The sequence below is a fragment of the Podarcis gaigeae genome (genome assembly GCF_964106915.1).
Source record: "Podarcis gaigeae genome assembly, chromosome: 5".
Taxonomy (NCBI): Eukaryota; Metazoa; Chordata; class Lepidosauria; order Squamata; family Lacertidae; genus Podarcis; species Podarcis gaigeae.
The window spans coordinates 38,142,236-38,163,482 of record NC_139681.1 but is presented as its reverse complement, the minus strand read 5'-3'; the positions used below and the strand labels follow the sequence as shown (position 1 = coordinate 38,163,482).

The following is a 21,247-nucleotide window of genomic DNA, read 5'->3' as shown; positions in this document are numbered from 1 at the left end:
CCTGGGTTTAAGGGGTCTTGATTTAATGCATTGGCTGAACTCCACCTACAATATCAGAATGGACTGGAGGTTGAAAATATCAGACTGGCCTGGAGAATAAGCAGGGCTTATTTCAGTTCGGTGAAAATCCTGGCTGTCGGTATGCCGTTCCACAAAAGAAAAAAACACTGCTTTCCAAAGTGCTGAAGAGATCATCCCTAATCAACCCTAGAATTTGCCAGAACCTGGCCCTGCTCCATGGATTGCTATCAGCTTGAAATGATGATGGAGCAAGATAAAGTCCAGGCTATGAGGAACCTCTGTGCAAGCACCTTTTTTGAGCTGTTGCTGTTATATCTGACACACACACCTCCCACGAAAAAGTATTAAAGGGAACAGGTACTTACACAAGCTTTGGAATGGGATCATACTGGTTTACTGAAAATGTGTGCAAGGAATGGTCCATGCAGGAAGCATCCTTCTTTTCCTGACTTGTCATCAGACATGGAAATCAACAGCAAAGGGAAGCTGGGTGAGTCTGACCCCTGGCTACCAGATTCAGGAGAGGACAAAAAACACGGAAAGGCAGCTGAATGCCTACCTGCTTGTGGGCTTCCCATAGTCATCTTGACAGCTAGTGTTGCAAGCCAAATGCGGGCCTGTCAAAGAGCCCCTTTGTCTGATCCAGCGGCTCATGTTATATTTCTGCAGCCACTCCTAGAGGAGAAACAGACACCACTGGGGCTGGGACTGGATAGATCTGAGTGCTGCTTTCCTTTCTGTTCCTCTTCCTCCATCCTTTGCAGCCAAGGTCTGAAGTTCCATTCATCATAAACACAGGACAATTTTCAGAATCCTGCATGCATTATACTCTTCCATATGCTGGAACTTTGGGTTTCTGTATTAATGGAGTGATGCTTGGCTCTGGCTGGGTTCCACAATGATGCAACGGTCCTGCAATGATGCATGCCCAACTGCTGGTTCCCTTTTCTCCTCGTAGCCATTCTGGTCCTTTGTAGGTGAAGCTGTACCTCTCAGTCCACGCCTAGCCAGTGTTGTGGCCTTTAGATGTCATAGAAGCCAACAACTTCACTATTGGCCATGTTGCTCTAGGGCTGCTCTAAAGGGCGTCAGATTCCCCATCCCTGTCTCTAGGCCAAGCTCTGCTGCGAGCCTCTGACCACATTCTGCCCATCCCCAAATAAATCCACTCTAAAGGAGTAAAGCAACATTCCCTTTTCAGCTTTGTACCTCCACTACTGTTTATCTGCTACTCTCCTGTCCTCGAGATTCCAGTCTCCCTGGCAACAGTTGCCTGGAGCTCCATATGTTCACCTGGCCCCTCTTGTCCATCACCTTCCATCCAGGTGAAGCTACCCTCCTCTACCACACTTGACTCACCACTGGTAGAGATGTTCAGGGGAAATTTGATTCACTTCGCATTCAAAGACAAGTGCACCTAATGCAAGTTTCTGAAACATTGTGGGAGCTGCAAAACAGCCATCCTTTGAAATTCGCAATTGTCCAAATTTTGCAATGCGATTCTCCAGGCAAGCAATGTGTGCAAAAACCCCCGCATAAACCAGGTAAAGGGTGCATAAAAAAGCATATATTGGTGAAAATAACACACACCACTGTGTTATATTAGGTGAAATGTTCTTTGCAAAAAATATGTACGTTAGACCAAAATGGATACAAAGCTGTAATTCCTGAACTGTCCAGCTGAGCAGGTGGTGACCTTCTTTGACAGTGAGCCTGGCAGTAGATCCTTAGCACTCACAAGGGATTCCTGTGGAAACTGCTGCCAGTGTGACCTGTGCCTAGGCACATTCAATCCATACCTGTTTCTCCAGCAGAAAGAGGAAAGGAGAGGAAATCTAGGAGGAAATCAACCAGGCATCTTGACACGGGCCTCAACAGAAAGGTTGTCTTCCCCCAAAGATTTGGAGAGGTCACAGTGATTGAACTAACAATTGGGAAACCAGATTTCCACAGCTAAAGCTTGAGTGAGCCATTAAAAAAAAATCCATACAACCCACATAATCTTATAAACAGATTGATGACAATACAAAGCAGATACCCGGCTTGGCAGGAATGGGAATATAAGTTCATTTTTTATTGCCCTGTAATAGAAATAAACCATTGTAATGTTTAGACTTGTGGTTAAACCAGATTGTGAGAAGTAATCTTTTGGGCTTTGTGGTGCTGGGCTGGAAAATATGAACAAAGGCATTGCGTTCTACTGCATAATGCATGGGTATAGGGAGATTTGTGCAGAAGCTGGACACATGTGGGGCAGGGGTTAAATGAGGAAAAGTTGCAACATCTCATTGTCCTAAGACTCAGAGAACAGGCTTAAAGGGAATCCAGAGCCATTGGGAGCTGAGCAGAGTTTGCAATTTTTAAAAATAGGCCATTAGTACCACAACAAATCTATTGTCCTGGCTCTTATTTTCATTAGAGGCACATTTTCAGTTTGAAAACAGACATTGGCTGATGTATTTACATGTCAGGCACTGAAGTAATCAAGCAGGGAGTCCCATGGATCAGTGTTTGCAGTAAAGGGGAACTCACCATTGTCAGGGGGTGGTGTTTCATTAAAGCCCCTCACCAATAATTTGAGCACTGCACTTATTACTTTGTTCCTTGCATCAGAAATGACTGCTGGTCAGTTTAGTGGACTTCAGGTAGTTTGGCAGATCCAGTGACAGCAGAAGGCCATTCCTGGGCCACTTCCTGTTACTGAGTTTCCAGAATGGTTGCACGCTTTCTCTGTTTGGGCAACATTCTACAGTGGGAGATTATTTATGTCCTGGTCATTTCTCTCTGCTCAACTACTAGTTGCTTGCTACCTCACTGTCTTCCTAAAGGAACTTGCCTGCCCTTGGCCATGAATGACTGACAGGTTCACTTTCACCACCTCAATTCTATACAAGTACCAACCTCCAAAAAAGATGGCAAGAGCTCGACTACCTACGTGCCATAGTGTTGGACTTGCTTCCATCATGTGTTGTTGTACTCAAGTCAATGGACTGTGCAACCACTGCTTAACAGCCCCGTAGTAATACATGGGATGCCTATGTGTTCTGAACCACAGCCCTAGCAGAGGGCTCATGGGAGTAGTTGGGTGCAGGGATCCCAAAGGAGGAGGCCAAAAACACCAGAGTAATCAGTTCTAGTGCCTTATTAAAAAACGTGTAGACTTACAGCCTGACAGCTCTCCTCACTGAACCCAGGATGGACACCATAGCTAGGACATGGCTCGTCCGTACTCAAGCACAAGTGCGTATGTTCTTCATCCACTAAGCAGCATGCGTAACATGGCCTAGGGCTTCCCATCGCTCCACCTGCCCAGATGAGGGCATGGGTGACAAATACCCAACTCTTCTGTGCCCCTACAACACTTCTAATCATAACCATATACTTTATTCTTATAAAGGAAAATAATTATATTGATGCCTGCTTACCAGCTATGGTATTCTATCAACCAATATTTTCCCTTAGCACCTGAAATAATGGAGTTACGGTATACTAAAGGCAAAATTGATCCATTCGTTTTCTCTTGTCGTTATTATGCACCTGAAGTTCGAACTGACAAGAGGATTATTTAAGTGCTTTCAATATCATCATCATCATCACTATTACCCATAAGTGTGCACAATGCTTTGGAGTATGTAAGGGGACAGGTCCCTGCCCCAAAGAGCTTACAGTCTAAAAATTGGCACAGGCGAAACAACAGAGCAAAAGGATAAGCTGGGGCAAATACTGTGCAATTATTTGAGTTGCATGTGCTTTGGCTTGGTTACAGGCTTAGTTACAGCAGCAGCTGTTCCACTGGACCAAATGGCAAATGGTGGGCAATTTCGTAATTGTTTCTCCCAGCCTGTTTTTCTTAACGAAGTGCATCTGTAGGTGGCTGAAATCAGGAGCAGAGGAGCAGCAGCAATTGTCTGCTCAAAATCATGGTCTTTTCACTTTGCGGGGGGGGGGGGGATACAGGGAAAGGAAAGGGTTAAGCACCCTACCTTACTCTCTCTGATGCTCCACTCTTTGATTTTTAGCCTTTCATGGCTGCTTGTAATTTTATTTTTATTTTTAAAAACCCACTATCAGTAGGAAGAATCATGGAACTGCCCAACACATATCCCTTTCTCTGACAGAGAAGACTCTACCAGTCCCAGTGACAGCTTCATTTTATGCAGTACTCAGTTCATCAGATTCTGTCACCTGGCCAGCAGGTTAGCTATGCTCCACTTGCCTAATCTGTAAAAATGATCCCTGTGTCAAAAGATCAGAATCCTTCTAATGAATGATGCAATGCCCAGGGAAAGAACCATCTCCAAAGGACTGATGTTCTGCTTTTTTTGTTTTGAATTTTAAATTAAGGGATGTTAAGTTTAAGTACATTTATTATTGATCTGCAGCTCCTTGCACATAGAATGTTCTAAAGTCCAATAGTGCTTTAAATATCTTCTACTTATAAGAGCAATGATAGGATAATGGCAAAGATAAGAACTTAGTCCTAATTGGGGGGTGGGGGGGGACATTGCCTTTTCTTAAACTGTGATGTAGCAAATGTAAGTTTTAAGCAGCCAACGTCACAGTGCTTAATTCCTGGTAAAAGTAAGACAAGGGCTCAAGCCTTGGATAAAACATCCTTGAGAAACCTCTCCAATCCCCAGAGCTGAAGGCTCCTTCTTCAGTGGTTAGGCAAAATACACACCCAACATGCTCAGGGGGCACTTGCATATATTCAGATGCCCTAGGCTAGGGCGAAGCCTTGGCTTCAGAAACAGATGCTGAGGCAGTGACTTTACGTAGATTAAGCCGCACTCCTTTGCCTCTTTCTAAGGATGGCACAGCCTACCGCAGCAAATAAACAAGTTTTCAAAATAATATGTAAATTGGTTTGCTTCAAAGGCTGGCTGCTGTACATTAGCAAGACAAAGATGCAAGGGAGGTTTAAAAAAGGATTTTGTCTGAGAGCAAAAGAGCATTTTCTTTCTCGAATGACAGTTGTAGGCATTCTTGGTAATAGGCTCCATGTGTGCCTGTTTGTCTAGCTGTGACCCGAGCTTGTGCGAGAAAAGCAAACCCATAAGACAACTGTTCCTTTTGCTGTGATGGCTTTGGACCGTGTCACTCAATTTCCTCTTTTTGCTGTCACTTGGCATATGCAAAGAAGCAACAAGGGGAGGGAGCCCCAATTCCCAAAGGACATTTTTACACAGGTGGAGGGATCCAGTCAAAGATGATGACCGATCTCCCCAACACACACACACACACACACACACACAATCCACCTCACGCCCACGCACCCACCCACCAGCAAAGCATAATGTTGTGCTATTTTTGGTAACAAGAAGAGGGCCTCCCCTCAGACGAGAGAGAAAGGGAGAGCGCCGTGTATTTTCTCAGTTGCGTCACTTTGCAACCTAAAGCTGTGTTGTGCTCAGTGTTTCTTTGCGGTGATGCAAGCCCTCTTCTGCTTCTACAGCTGGTTGGATTTTCCTCCTCCCTGCCTTCACAGCACCTCGCAGGTTCCCTCTCTGAGAGCACTACGCTGCTTGAGTGAATAGAAAGAAACATACAGCTCAGCTGCAGGTTTTCCAGCTACAAAAAGAGAAAGAGAGAGAGAGAGAGAGGAAACATTCAGGGGAAAGAGACAGAAAAGAGCTGGAGAAAGAGAGAGAGAGAAATATATTGCTGTGTCTTAACAAGAAAGACATTCAACGGCTGAATAAAAAGGTGTGGGGGGAAAACCCTGTTCATGTTTTGGGATATCATTCTTTCAACTGGCTGGAACCAGAGTGGATCAAAAGAATGGGAAATGCCAGCAAACCCTTTAGAAGAACTGCTTCTTTCCTATGCTTTTTCTCTGTACTGTTGCTGACTGAAGGGAGCAAGACAGGGAAGACAACATGTCCAGCTTGGTGTATTTGTACCAAAGATAATGCTTTATGTGAAAATGCCAGAGCTATTCCGCGCAGCGTTCCACCTGACGTTACCTCACTGTAAGGGCTGTAAGCATTTGGTTCTTTTAATTTCTGTTTAAAAATTGAGCCAGCATGTGTGGTGTTTTCAGTGCAGACTGAGGGGTGTCTGCAGTCGTGAATACCTACAGCATTCAAAACCTGGGAGCCGGGCGTTGAGGGGGGATGTGCTTAATGTTGTTCTCTCTGAATGCAGCTAGAACATCTAATTTATTTCTTTTTCTGAAACTTGTAGCATCCATTTCCCCTTTTTTGTGGAAATAATGTAAATCCTAGTGATGATGACAAGAAATGGTCCTTTGAAGTGGTAAATAACTATTCAGGGAGCTCACGTTAACATAAGGTCTGTTTTCTTTTCCTTCTAGTTCCTTTGTGAGATCGGCTTTTACTAAAATCCCAGAAAGGAGTTTTGTCTTCTCACCATCTCTGCAACTTCTGTGAGAAAGATTTATATCATTGTTACTTGTTATGAAACATGTGTATCTAAAGTAACGGGGCTTTAGTACTTGTTCTATAAGAAATAGTGCAGATCAGTTATGTAACAAAATGCACCCTAGCGATTCCAGTAAAGGTAATTAAAGGTGTGTCATGCCTAGTTGGATATATATATATATAACTTTATCTTCCTCTTTAATATTTGTTAATTGCTGTTATCTTTATCATTATTATCTTCATTGTGCTTACTTGGCAATATTATTTGGCTAGGCTAAATTTAGATGCCTGATTATAATTATGTTCCCACATTGCGTTCCTAAATCACATGTATAGTACTTCAAAGGCCTGACTGTACTAATGGGTCATAATTATTAATTCCCCACACTTTTAAAATTTGGTACTGGTGGATGTTAAAGTCTAAGAGTTGTTGCTGACTAAATAGACTGGCTGTTTTCAGAATCGAGACCTGAATTTCAATGGGACAATTCTGCAAGCAAAACCCGTAATGTTTGCTTCGGTAGAGGTTTAGCATTTCCCACAGATATTTCTTTAGGTAGGGACTGGATTTGTCCCCTGTTCTCCATCACAACAGAGATCTGGAGAAAAACTGAAGTCAGTTGATGTTTTGTGCAGTAGGGATAGCTCAGAAATATGTCTGTTTTGAGTGTATACTTTGTGTGAAATAGAGACACCTATAAAGGATGGCCCATACATATGACTGATTTGGTTCAGAAACCTGTCGAGAAATCTTTTCACTCATTTTTTTAAAAAGAAAATTATGTGTGTGTACATGATGGTAGCATAAACGAGATGAGTCAGCCCAGGGCATAATTTTGTTTGGCTACTAAGCATTACCTTCTGTTGGAACATTACATCTATTCAGTTCAAATGCTGATGCCCTGATAGTTGACGCTATGACCCTTCCTGTTCTTGTCTACTGTCAAGGGAGCTGATAAGAAGGCATGCGCACAGCGAGTAAGGTTTTGAATCCAGGACAAATGAGTAAATATAGTTACCATGGAAACCTTTATGTTGCCCCTGTACACATTATCCCACACAAGCTTTTTTGGAGTAAGAGCATATTACAAAAGAGGGGGGGGGGCAAAATTCACACATCATCTGTGCTGGGGAAAAGAGACGGTTACGGTTTTTGTATTTGGTCGTTTGTGTGCCCATAAAGGGAAAGGCACATCATGAGTTTGCCATTTAGCTGTGAGACACCACCTGCACTGCCATCCGGCTATGTGGTGCAAAGAACATGCGAGGTCGCCCATCTCAGCAGGCTTTTCAGCGAGGCGGCACGTTTCCTTGGCTCACAGTGTACTTGCTCTGAAGGCCCTTTTGCAGGTGGAAAAGCAGCATATACATTTCAGTATAAACAAACCTACTCCGTGCTTTTGAAACACTGAGAACCCAGAAGCTCCCTTACAAACCTAGAAGTACAGATTTCAGCTCCAGGGGTATGTGCATTGTAATAACAGTGGTGTTGGAGCAATGCAAGATAACTGTAACAATCTTAATCTCAGGGCCATGGGTTCAAGCCCTGTGTTGGGCAAAAGATTCCTGCATTGCAGGGGATTGGATGAGATTACCCTCGTGGGCCCTTCCAACTCTACACTTCTAGGATTCTAGGAGTCACCAACCTTTCTGGGCTAGTGAGCATATTTGCATACTGGAGAAATTGTTCAGGGCATCACCCCGCAACCTAGTTTAGAATGTTTACTTCACGTTTAATTTCAGCTGGGGAGGGAACCAGCTGTGTACCAGAGAAGGCCAAACATATGACCCCCAGTTACACATCAATTCTCATCTTAACTATTTTTTCTTCTTCTAGAGCTTATGCCATACAGGTCTTCTTGACTAAAATTATTTCTGTTCAGTTAGACCGTTACCTGTTGGAGTTATTTTGGAAGGCCAGGTCACTGGTCAAAAGAGAATAGGTTTAGGTCCTTTACAGGTAACATAAACATTGTGGCTTTCAAATACAGTATAGAGAAATGTGATGATACCTTACAGAGATTGTAGCTTGAAGTCTGCCAAGTGGGATGCATTTCCCGAGTAATAGGTAGAAGATATAGCCAGGAGGGTAGGAAGCACACTGCCAAGGGCTGCGCTGGAAGTACGTAATGCAACATACATAGGCAGCCAATCTGCATGCTTAGAAGCATTTGCTCTGTGATCTCTTGAAAGAACCCAAAGGACACATAGAGCTGGAAGGATTCCAAAAGATTGTCAGAAGTAACCTCCCATTGTAAGGTTAGACCATCTGCATACCAACCCTGCACAGATCACCCCACGCAACCCACGGGTGAACACAGAAGGGTCCCCACAGAACAGGTCGCTCCAGAATGTGATCCAAACAGTGAGCCCTGACTACAATCAAGCTAAACTGGTAGGCAGAACACAGCTTCGCCTGCAACATGTTCAGAACAGAAATGGTGACAAGGATTCAGGGAGTTTCTTAGAGCACAGTGGAGCTTCACTGAGCCCATTCCTCTTCCACTTGCACTGCTCTGCATCACTCAGTTAGCTGCTCATGAAATGTAGGAGACCTTTCGGTGTGGTCTCCAATGCAGAGCAAGGACCTGTGGTCACTTCCAGTTGACCTGTTTATTGATTGATCCTGGTCGGTTTGCTGGGAGGCTAGATGACGTTGCATCAAGCTAGTGTTATCTCACACTTTCTGGTGCTTTCCCTTATCACTTTCCTTATTGTGCAAAGTCCAGTTTTGCGGGGGAGGCAGGCTTGTCACACAAGAGGTCCAAAACAGTTTTAACTGCGCAAGCTGAACTTGCTGGAATGTGATTGAATCCCACCCCAATATACCAATAATCTGGAAGCAAACAGGAAACAAGGGAAGGCCCAGCCAGTGCACCCACAGAAGGGTTTGGGCACATGAATAGTGGTCTTTCAGTCCCAGCAAGGCTTTCCAAATGGAAAAAAGCACTGAGTCAGGCATTCATTACTCTCAGGATATAGGCATACAAATCATTCCAGCTGGAAAAATGGACATTTCCCTCTGTTTTTACTTGTTTCCTTGCCCCTCTGGTTCTACTGCCCTCAAGAGGTCTATTCAACTTGCTCTTTCTGCTCCAGCATCTGTAGAGACATCATAATAATTATTTCTGTGGGACTCCTCAGTCAGAATGAATTATAGAAATTAGTCATACACGTTTGACCCATTGTGAGCCTAGAATATATACAAATGCCCATACAGAATGTCCCCTACTAGCTAATCTATTGAATCATGAGCCCTATTTCTGTGTTCCTCACATGCAAATCCAGTTGTGGGGGGGGGGGCTGTGCTCCATAGCCCCTCCTGTCACTGGCTTCTTTGCCTCTCACACACAGAGGGCTGAATGTCTGCAGTGAGGTCCCTTTTCAACTTGTGTAGGGGCTCACTTTGTGATTGAGAACCCCGGAAGGTCAGTGTGATGACCTTACCTGAGAAGAGAAGGCCCCCCACTGCAGAAGTTCTGACCCCAACCCATGGTGGCTGACAAAGTTAGCCATAGCAATGAGGCAGAAGGCATGGGGCCAGGGAGCATGCCTCTGCTTCACAATTCAGATTGCATGTGTGGCAGTGCCTGAATAGGGCTACAGAATCATAGGCTGTGCATATTCTTTTCTTCAAAGACTTCTGGGTACTGTAGTTTACTCATCAAAGTTACAATTCCCAGCATCCCTTAACTAACTACAGTGCCCAGAATTCTTTGAGGGAAAGAATGTGTTTTAAAGGGAAAGAAATAGGTAAAAGAGCAAATAAACAAAACATGCCCCCCCAAATATTCTGTAAATGTCTCTAAAATATTCATGGTTGTTTGACAGCAAGAATTGTTGCTAGTAGCTGTCGGTTGACTACTAGTAGTTGATTTGCTACTGCAGTCATAGATGATTAACAGGGCAAAATCCTACCTGAGAGTAGGGATAGAAGAACCTGTCCATTTTGGTTTGCTTAGTTTCTCATTTTTCTAGTCTTAAATTCAGTTCTCTACAGTGCTGAAACAGCTTGCATTTTTTTTAATTAAAAAATCCTCATGAAAATTCTTCAGCATTTTGGCATGAATTTCTCTTACTAAACACATTTTTAATTAATGTTCACATTTTTGTGAAAATTTTATTACAATTTAATATGCTTTTGCATTTTTTCCCACTAATATAGTCATTTTTTATGTGCACTGTGCCCTAATATACCATATGCATTTTTGCAAACATTGGTTGGAGAACTGCGTTGCAAAATTCAAGTGAGTGTGGGTTTTGATGGATGGTTATGTTTCAGTTCTTATATTGCCTCAGAAAGTGAGTATTTTGATAGATTCAGCTTTAAATGCAAACAGAATCAAATTTCTCTCTCATCCCTATCTGGGAGGGAATTTACTTGAAAGTAAACACTCATTCATTGCTAGTCTTGGGAACAGAGGACCCTTTGGCTATGACACCTTCCTCTTCCTGGAATAATTTTTGCTGAAGAGGGTGGGGGGTAGTATTAGACTTGCCATACATCTGGAAAATTCTGGACGCGTACAGAAATCAGATGTCTAAAATGGCGTCCGGAGGGAATTTTTTGAATGTTAAGAGAACTCCGGAATTTCCAGAATGTATGGCAACCTGAGGTTTTTTTCAGTTTTCTGTGCTCCCCCCTTTTAAAATATTCCAGGGGAGGCTGCGCCCCAGCAGCAGTGGAAGTGACAAGAGGTCACTTCCCTTGGCTGGAGAGGGGGGACAGAGGGAGGGGAAGGGAGGGAGGAAGGTGACTCAGCCGCCTAGCTGCTCGTAGTTTGTTGCAAAAGGGACCCCGTACCAGGGGCGTCCCATGGGCGGCTCAGTCGCAGTGGTGGAGGCAGTGAGAGAGGGTCTGTAGCTGGGCACTTGGGAGCTGCTAGCACGGCCACCTTGCCCAAGGGGTACATGGTGGCAGCACCTCCTTGTGCTGCCGGGGCAGCCTGGAGCTGCTCTGGGCCACCATCCCATTCCAGCTGCAGCACTATAGAGGCAGAGATGGGGGCCAGGCAGGTAACGGGGGGGGGGAGCACAGTACCACAGGAAAGTGTTTAAACGAGACCTGGATAGGCCTGGATAGCAATGGCAACAAACTGTGAGGAAGGGGGACAAAACCAGCTGGGGTACGTTTGAGGTTGCGGAGGGGAGAAAGGTGGCAGTGCCTCACTACATGTTTCTGAGGGCTGTTGGGAGCCTGGGCAGGTTGGTGGAGGTGTGGTTTAGAGGAAGGTTAGGTTGGGGGCATGGTGGAGAAAGGGGTGCATTAGGGCCTGGCTGTTTTCATTTGGGGGGGGGGTGCAGTATCTAATAATCTTCCTCTTGGAGATGCTGTGGAGGGTGGTTTTTTGTTGGTTTTTTTAGGGGTTTCCTAAAAAAAGCTCAACGACTTTGGGGGTGTCAGGAATTCTACTACTTGAAATATGGCAGTCCTAAGTAGTATAAGCTTTCAGGTGCTGTCGGTCACCCAACTGGCATATGGGGCCAAGTTTCACTTCCTCCAAGTCCTGTAGAAGATGCTATGTCAATCATATCAGACAAGGTGTTCTCCAAATAAGAGCAATTAGTAAATACTTGTGGTCCAAGAAATTTTTAAAGGTAAAATAAATTAATTATTCCAAACCCTTGTCATATAGATCAATTTTAAGTTCAGAAATTCTTTTATGCATGTTGAAGCTCCATTGCATTAAATTACATAAATTACATTATACTGTCATTTAATGTTTGCATTTTAATACATTGCTAAATGTATGTTAAGCATAAAAACAATGTTTAAGCTGCAGTTTTAAAGACTGAACCGTACACTGAGTTGCTTCTAACGGTTACCCATGTGGAAGGCAGCTTATACAAGAAACTTTTCCCATTCTGTCCTGCCCCCTAAAAACCCTTTCAAGAGAGTTGGAGGGCATCCCTGAACAGCCACATGGAACTGTCATGCAAGAGGGAAACCACCTGGAAGCTTGCATGAACAGAGATATTTCATTAAGCCTCACCTGCACAGCCACATGGACCACTGCTGCAGATAACACGAAAAATATTTACCATAGTAGCCATATTTACCATTGAGAAACAGTTAAATTACACACTGATCTCTTGATTCCTTGTGGGTTCAGAAACATATTTGGATCTGAAAGAGTTTCTCCATTCATTTTATAGTGCAATGCTCAGAAGTAGGCCTCATTGAAAAAAGCATTGAATAGGGCATCCTTTATGGAAAGTAAGCATAGGATAGCAGCTTACTTAGGGCTGCCATAAGTCTGTGGACTTTTGTCAAAGTGGACATATGACAAGCAGGGTGATAATTTTTCCGGGGGAGATGTTGTTCTTTGAGGAATATGGCAAGTAAATCGGAAAGTCTGTCCATTCAAAAGCTCCCATGTGCATCTGAGAGCCCAGATGAAGCTCTGGAATTGGGGCCACTTATGCAGACTTCACGTGCCAGAATCAAAACTTTGAACATCCAGGCAAGGCCACAGTATATTTTTGAATGCACAGGTAATGATATCAAATGCACAATGAGCAATAGTGAGAAACCATTGGGAAACGCCATCATTTCAAATAGCCACACATTTCTAGATTACTACTAGCCTATTTCCCAAAGGTTCTAATGAACTTATGTCAGTTTTCCTGCTTAGGATCTGGGCGTTGTCAGCTTTTGTATTACAATATTTCCCTTGGGTTGTCCTTATGCAGGAGATAGAATATGCCTCCTGAGATCTGTGGTTCTTCATTTTTAACTTTAACCAAGAACCAGCAAGGTGGCTTTTAAACATCTGTTCCAACAGCATGTCACTGTTTAGTTATTTTTTGCTTTATATTTCTTTATACAGGTTATTTACAGCAAATACATTTGATGTCATTAGCGGTGATGCCTTCATGGGCCTTCCTCATCTAGAATATTTGTGAGTTGAAAAAATAATGTGAAAGATTTCTTGAGAGTGGTTGTGTGCTTGAGATAGAGAGATTCCTTTGACCAAGCTGCCTTTATGACCCATTGCAGGTTTATAGAGAACAACAACATCAAGTCTCTTTCAAACACTTCCTTCCGAGGACTGAAATCTTTAATTCACCTGTAAGTAAAAGTGTTTGTTTTATTCCTTGCCATCTTTACAGAACTATGTCAATGACATATTTCTTTTGAAGATGTTAACCAGCTAAAGGTTTCGGGGGTTGATTACCTGTTTTGCCATTAATCAATTGATTATACAATTAAACAGGCAATTGCCTAATGTATCATTTAATAATTCAAATCCTGTTCTGTGAGTAGTGTTAGTATCTGCAGCTTGGATCCAAGGAATCAAGAAACTGCTTTGCATATTCAAGGAAGCTTTGAGCTTGACTTTTGTTTCACCCCCTGAATTGCCCTTCATGGCAAGATTTTAAATTTAAAGAAGGTTCAAAAGCAATTTGTGATATTGTGGAGGTGTGCCATGCAGTGGGGGAAATTAAACAGTTCCACTGGGTATGCCCAAATCCTTGGGTAATCCTAAAGTAACTCTTTGGATCTCAGCCAGTGTGATCCAGGCATTAAAGTTTATGCATAAGGTCTTTTGCATACATGAATGAAACTATCAATCTCTTGGCTTGCTTCATGGTTTGCAATTCGGAGAAAAGTGAATAACACACAATAAAATAGCACATTTTCTTCTTCTCCATCCACCAGCAACTTAGCCACAGAAATACTTTTAAAACTTCACCCTAAAATGAAAATTGTGCAAATCAACAAGCGTGGGGTGTCAGTGTTGTGCATGGGGTTCATATCTTTTGGGTTGAATCTAAAGGGAGAAGTGCTAGTACAAAACAATATTTCACAGTCAAATTACCACCATTAGCAGAAACCAAATTTATCTATACTGTAAATTATACGTGAAAAATGCTTTCTCCAAATAAGGTTACTTTCAGAATATGGGAATGCACTAGAACTACCACCCCCAACCCCACCCCTGGCATATGTAGTTCAAAGTCTTTTTTTTAAATTTATTTGAATCATGCATAAATAATATAAAATAATGGAAAATTTTGATATGAAAACAATATTATTTATTTAAGACATTTATATACCGCTTAGTTATTCACATTTCTAAGTGGTGTACATAAAATCAATCCACAGAAAATGGGACAGTAAAACAATATATACCATCATAAAATGAAATTTTTATTGTAGTTGTTAAATTTATAAGTACATCACGTACATACATTCAATGATCACAGGGTAGTGTATGATTTAAAACCAGCAATAATAATACTGTGTGTGTGTAAACATCATAAAATTAGGCTCATATTGGTCAATGAAACTAATTGGCACAGTCCAAGAAGCTAAAAAAATAGGCATATCCTGATGCCTCATCTTCTTTCAAACGTTCAAGTGATTTATTTTTTTTTAAAGATCTAAAAAAGACAGTATTGAGAAGGGGGAATCACATTTCCAGTGGGATGACATTTGATTATGGAACAGGACTTGTGGTCAGTTCAATCACTGCTTCATCCCATAAATATATTATCAGATATATCATGTTCAAGTACAATGTATATAGATGTAATCAGTAATCCTGTGGTCCTCCAGATGTTTTTGGCCTCCAGTTCTCATCAGCCCCAGCCAGCATAGCCAATCAGCTGGGACAATGGACATTGTAGTTGAAAAACATCTGGAAGGCCACATATTCTCCATCATGCCCTGTGAGAGGAGGGAGAAGCACATGAGTCTAAGGCTCAATACAGTTTGTGCATGTAACACTAATCCATAGTTTAGCATTAGGTCTGAACTGGGCCATTATATTCCTGTACAGCACAGCAAATAAATTTGTGATAATGATGCCTATTAAACTGTTCTGTGAAATTACACCAGCTGATTAATTTAGTTCCTGACACACTAGTTTCATTCAAATGAACTTTTACATAGAAGTATAATGATTCAAGCAGCTATTAAAAATATAATTATAAATTGGCTTCTTGACAGCAGAGAGTCATTTAATACTAAATATGCTTCAGACAATTTGTTTTCAACAGAAAAGGATTTTTTAAAAAGTCACAGCTTTGATTTGTTGAATATCACTTGGCGTGCAGAAAGGGGGCAGAAATTTGTATTTATGCATGTGATGAAAACTCTTTCTTGACATTGGTTGTTGATGGTTTTTGCTTAATATTGTGCAAGTCACCCTGGCTTGTTTTGGGTTGTTGTTGTTTCTCAGTTGAGGGGTGGGATATATTAAATAAGATAAATAAAATACCTTTGCATCTTCAGAACAATTAAAAGAAAGCAAAAAGTCACAGAGTTTGTCAAAATATTGACAAGGCATGGGAAATCTTCACATTCAACAATTGTTTTGGAGAGCAATCGGAAGTGCAGACATGATATTTTAACAAAGAACTGTTAAATAAGTTGCTCTGACAAATAATCCTTTAAAGAAAAACACTTCTTGGCATTTGCATAGCACTCCTTGATTGTTTGCTGTAGAAGTATTTGATGAAACAGATTAGAAATGAATGAAAGGATGATCTTGTGCTAAGAATAAAACATTTTCTTTTGCAGGAGTCTTGCAAACAATAATCTCCAAACCCTCCCAAAAGACATATTCAAAGGCTTGGATTCTTTAACAAATGTGTAAGAAAGCTTCTTCATTTTAACACTATGATTTGAAAGACAAGAGATCAATGCTCACTAGTAATTATTACAGAATAAGTACAGGTCTGGCCACTCATTAGGTGGGCGTGGTGTGACAGATGCATTAAAACCATTGCTGCCAGTTGCATTGTCAATTTACATTCAGGCACCAACTGGTTCCATTAGGAGATATATTTTGCCTGTTACCAAACATCTCTCCAACCTACCAATTTTTTAAAGCTTCAAAAATGTATAACAAGATAGAAACGCAGCAAGCACTAGCAAGGACGAGGCTGCTGCCTAATTGTTCAATTGGCTGCATAGCAAGCAAATTACTTTGTTTTGAACCAAACCTTTCCAATTGATGAAGACAGTGATTGGAACACTGTCAAGGGTATTAACATTGTTTGTGCAATTCCACAGCCGAAAGTTGAGATTTGAGACACAGTCGAAAACACCCTGATTATATACAAGAAAAACGGGGTAGACTGTGTGCCATCAAACCTCCCTTGTCAGAGAATAATAAAATCATATAGAGTTGGAAGGGACCCTGAGGGTCATCTAGTCCAAACCCCTGCAATGCCGGAATCCCAACATGCAGTCCTCCATCCATTTTTTTAAAAGTTTATTTTTATTAAAAGATTTTCATGTATAACAAAGATGCATATTAACATCTGTTTTCAGTTAATAAAGTCCTTTCTGCACATCAGTTACATCCAGTACGAGACATTTCTGTCCTAGGCATTGTGAGGTTGGCTTACACTGTACCCCATCCAATTTGAAACCAGACCAGACCCTGCTTAGCTTTGCAAATGTGCTGGCAGTTTTATTGCTAGTCACCCGTGTTTTAGTGGAGAGCATACCTGCAGTAGAGATGAGGCTTGGAGAGGGGAGGACATTTTCAGTGGCAGCCAGGAGCATCCCTGTGCTTGCAGAGTATAAGCTACGTTTACTAGGATCTATAATGTGGTGGCACCTACACTTTGGAACTCCTTGCCTGTTGATATCAAGCAGATGCCTTCACTATACTATTTCTGGCACCTGCTAAAAGCATTTTTGTTTAGATAAGCCCGCCCAGGTTTCAAGAACAGAGAATGTTTTAACTCTTTTAACTAATTCTTTTATTCCACTTTGAAGATTTTTTTTGCAATCAAGCTGTATATAAATTTTATGGATTAAATAAAATAAGAGTTATGAGTGGAATAAAATGGGAAAGTAAAGCATCAAGAGCCCATACTGAGAGCAGTGAGACTTAACTGGATGAAAAGGGGGCTGAAATATTTGAACACACTTACAACCATATCTGCAAATAAGTAAGAAATGCTCCCTCCTTATGCTGCTCTACAACCATAATAAAGTGTTGATTGATTGATAAGTAAGAAATGGAAAACTAATGTTTCAAAAGCACTTGTACTGCATCTACAACCCCCGCCCCTCCTTTCTTCTCCTGACAGGGACCTTAGAGGTAATGCATTCAAATGTGACTGCAAATTAAAGTGGTTGGTTGCGTGGGTGAGCAGAACAAATGCAACAGTAGAGGACATTTATTGTGAAAGTCCTCCGGAATATAAGAAGCGAAAAATCAACAGCCTCTCTCCCAATGAATTTGATTGCATTATTACAGGTGAGTGTTCTAACTGCCTTCCGTTTACTGCATTGATGGCATATTTTACAAGTAACTCTTGCCATATGCTATAGAATGGGGATGTATGGCACACCCCATGGGAGATGCGTCCGAGCTCTACTAACCCTCTTCAAGCCTCGCCTTTAGATTCTGGGGCATGCCTAGCACCTAATAGGGGACTGAATGTACAGTAGTACCTCAGTTCTCAAACTTAATCCGCTCTGGGAGTCCATTCGACTCCAGAAACCATTCGAAAACCAAGGCGCGACTTCCAATTGGCTGCAGAAGTTGCAGAAGCCATGTCAGACCTTTGGCTTCTGAAAAATGTTTGCAAACACCTACTTCCAGGTTTGCGGTGTTTGGGAGCCGATTTATTCGACAACTATGCTATTCGGGAACTAAGGTACCACTGTAATTGGAATGATTCCTTCCCTCCCCATGCCCATTCCTTGCCTTTAGAACACCTCATTTTGGGCCATATGTTGGTGGACATATCACATGCCTGCTAAGCTGCCCACTGGCATGTGGACATGGTTCTGCTAGTATGCAGGTTTCCTGCCAGCGTGACACCTTGTCCACCAGACTCTGTGTTAGCTGCCCCCTCCCAGCTCCTCCCAGGTGATACTTTGGATTGCTCTGGTAATTCTTCAGTTCTTGAGCTTTTTTAAAACAACAACAACAACCAAACACCCATGAAGCTTTGCTTCCACTCATCAACCATTCATTCCAGTAAAGAACTGAGTAACAGCATTGAAACTTCCTGCATTAGGTACTTTGCCCAGGTTAACAGAAATAAGGGACTTTAGAAAGTAACCACTGTCTGGGAACAGGAGTGCCAGCTTGGCCCCGTGACTGTGGGTGCTTGGGGCTGTGGGTGCCAAGCAGTGTGCATGGCCCTGGAGTGAAAATTTGTTGGTGCCCAGCCCCTTTATGGAGAATTTTGGGGGTGGTTGAGCACCCAGGGCCCCAGGGAGCCAGCACCTATGTCTGGAAACCTTTTTTAATAATAATAATAATAATAATAATAATAATAATAATAATAATAATAATAATAATTGAGCATGTCTCCTTTTGGTGTCCCTTTTTTGCAGAATTTGTTGTTTTTCGGAAGCTGCCTTATCAGTCGCTATCGGTGGACACATTCTCGTTTGAGAATGATGAATTTGTTGTCATTGCCCAGCCTTTTACTGGAAAGTGTATCTTCCTTCAATGGGACCACGTGGAAGGGACTTTTAGAAATTTTGACAACATTACAGGTATGAATGATTCGTCTCCATAGGCATTGTGTTGCTACCTGATCTAAATGCCAGTTGACGATGAAGCAATCTTTTATCTCTTTTATACTTTTTTATCCAGGGACGTCAGTGGTTGTATGCAAGCCTGTCATTGTCGAGAGAAACCTGTACATCATAGTTGCCCAACTCTTTGGCGGCTCCCATATATACAAAAGAGACGTTAATGCAAATAAATTCACTAAAATTCAGGATATTGAGATTCTCAAAATCAGAAAGCCTAATGACATTGAAATATTCACGATGGCGAAAGAATGGTATTTTGCAATTGCAGACAGTTCAAAAGCTGGAATCACCACTGTTTACAAATGGAATGGAATCGGATTTTATTCTGACCAGTCTTTGCATGAGTGGTATAGAGATACTGATGTGGAGTACCTTGAAATAGCTGGCAAACCTCACTTGATCCTGTCCAGTAGTTCTCAGCACCCTGTCATCTATCAGTGGAACAAAGGAACAAACAAATTTGTTGACCCTGTTGACATTCCAGATATGGAGGATGTTTATGCCGTAAAGCACTTCACTGTGAAAGATGACATTTACGTTTGTCTAACAAGATTCATTGGTGATTCCAAAGTAATGAAATGGGGAGGTTCGAAATTTCTGGATTTACAAAGGATGCCGTCGAGAGGGTCAATGGTATTCCAGCCACTTCAGATAAAGAATTATCAATATGCTATTCTTGGAAGTGATTATTCATTTACTCAAGTCTATTTCTGGGAGTCAGGAAAGGCCAAATTTGTGAAGTTTCAGGAATTAAATATACAAGCTCCAAGATCTTTCACACATGTTTTTGTCGACAAGCAAGATTTTCTCTTTGCCTCAAGCTTTAAAGGGAATACAGTGATTTATAAACATATCATAGTGGACCTAAGTGCGTGACACACAGAGATTTTTGGAATCTGTTGTGAGGCTTCCTCCAATGATAACAAGGACCTAATGAACTAAATGCATGATGATGATTCTCTTTACTTCCAGTCTGCGGAATGCCTTTAACGGATCAGATTGCTAGAATCAAATACTACAAGTATCTTCATCCGTAAATGTCATGTCTAGTGCTGTTGGGAATTGCTTTTTTTTAAAGAAAAGACAAATTAAATCATTAATTATTCTTTGCGGTCACAATGGCTTGGATCCAAATTTAGTCATGCTTAAAGTAGACCCATTGATATCAATGGCACATAGTACAGTGATGAGTAACTCAAGTCCCACTGATTCCAGTGGGTCTAGTCTAAACATGACTAAGGTTGCATACACACCATACATTTAGAGCACATTTAAAGCACATTCCCCTCACCCAAGAATCCTGGGAACTGCAGTTTATCTTTCATAGAGCTACAATTCCCAGCATCCTTAACAAACTACAGCTCACAGGATTCTTTGCCCGGGGGTGGGGGTCCTTAAAATATATTGTGTGTATGCAGGTAGTCTGGATCCAGTGCTCTGTAAATATGTAGTGAAACTCCATCTATCTTGGGGGGGGCGGGGGATCCAAGAAGATGTAATTTTCCATTCTTCACCTATTTGAAAACTGCCAAATAAAACGTTTACATTTTCTTTCATATTCCAAATGGTTTTTTGTTTCAGAATTATGTCATTTTTTTATGTACTTTTGCGCCAATTCAGCAGTTTCCTAGGGACATTGAGGTCCACTGTGAGGATGCCGCAAATGTAACACTAGACCTGGACCTATGTGGTTTTTTATTATTATTATTAAGTTTGAAGAGCTGTTTTCTTTTTTTATCATTCTTTTTATTATTTTTCAAAATTATGCAAATCAAGTCTAATTACATTATTTTAATACAATTTCTTAAAATCGGGTTTCCCGCCCCTGTTTCAAACATATGGCAATCATTTCTTCCCGTAGATGCATCATTTCTTATTTAGTGTCCAGTTGTCATCCTTCGCTTGCCGTTAAACCATTCTTCCAGCTGACTGCTTCCCCCCTTACAAACAGCATCTCTGCTACATCTTACAAATATAAAATCCAGTTCACGTGTGTAGTCCTTCGTATACATTTTTGTTCCAGACCTGGTATGCTGGGAGAGTACATTACTATCTTCCATTGTTCAGTTCTTTGCAGTGTTTATCTGGATGGTACAAAGTCACATTCCATTCCTTCCGCTGTTTACAGACTAGCGTATGGGCCGCAGCCATTAATAACTCACAGGGTGTACATCCAGGCTCTGCCATTAAATTCTGCTCTGGAGTTCTTTCTCGGCACACAGTTAAGAGCAAGATCTTTCCTCAAATTCAGTCTCTTTACCACATCTGTTCGGCTGCAGTTCATCCCCCACCCCCCGCATTCCTCCGGCAACACTCCAGT

At 41.8% G+C, this 21,247-nt stretch overlaps 1 protein-coding gene across 8 annotated transcripts in view; it reads left to right on the top strand.

The window, feature by feature from the left end:
- The window catches only part of LGI1 (leucine rich glioma inactivated 1), a 28,897-nt gene extending 8,419 nt beyond the window's left edge, over window positions 1–20,478 (top strand). For 5 of the 8 annotated variants that reach the window (XM_083740911.1, XM_083740910.1, XM_083740907.1 and 2 more), the window contains exons 3-9: window positions 6,338–6,409; window positions 13,235–13,306; window positions 13,405–13,476; window positions 15,934–16,005; window positions 17,460–17,629; window positions 18,721–18,885; window positions 18,986–20,478. In XM_083740911.1, coding sequence (XP_083597037.1) covers window positions 6,338–6,409; window positions 13,235–13,306; window positions 13,405–13,476; window positions 15,934–16,005; window positions 17,460–17,629; window positions 18,721–18,885; window positions 18,986–19,803 — 1,441 coding nt within the window. In that variant the 3' untranslated portion in view covers window positions 19,804–20,478. Of the gene's footprint in view, window positions 1–5,167; window positions 6,003–6,337; window positions 6,410–13,234; window positions 13,307–13,404; window positions 13,477–15,933; window positions 16,006–17,459; window positions 17,630–18,720; window positions 18,886–18,985 lie in introns of those variants that run through there. The other 3 variants (XM_083740906.1, XM_083740913.1, XM_083740912.1) reach the window with 3 other exon arrangements.
- The last annotated feature ends 769 nt before the right edge of the window (window positions 20,479–21,247 follow it).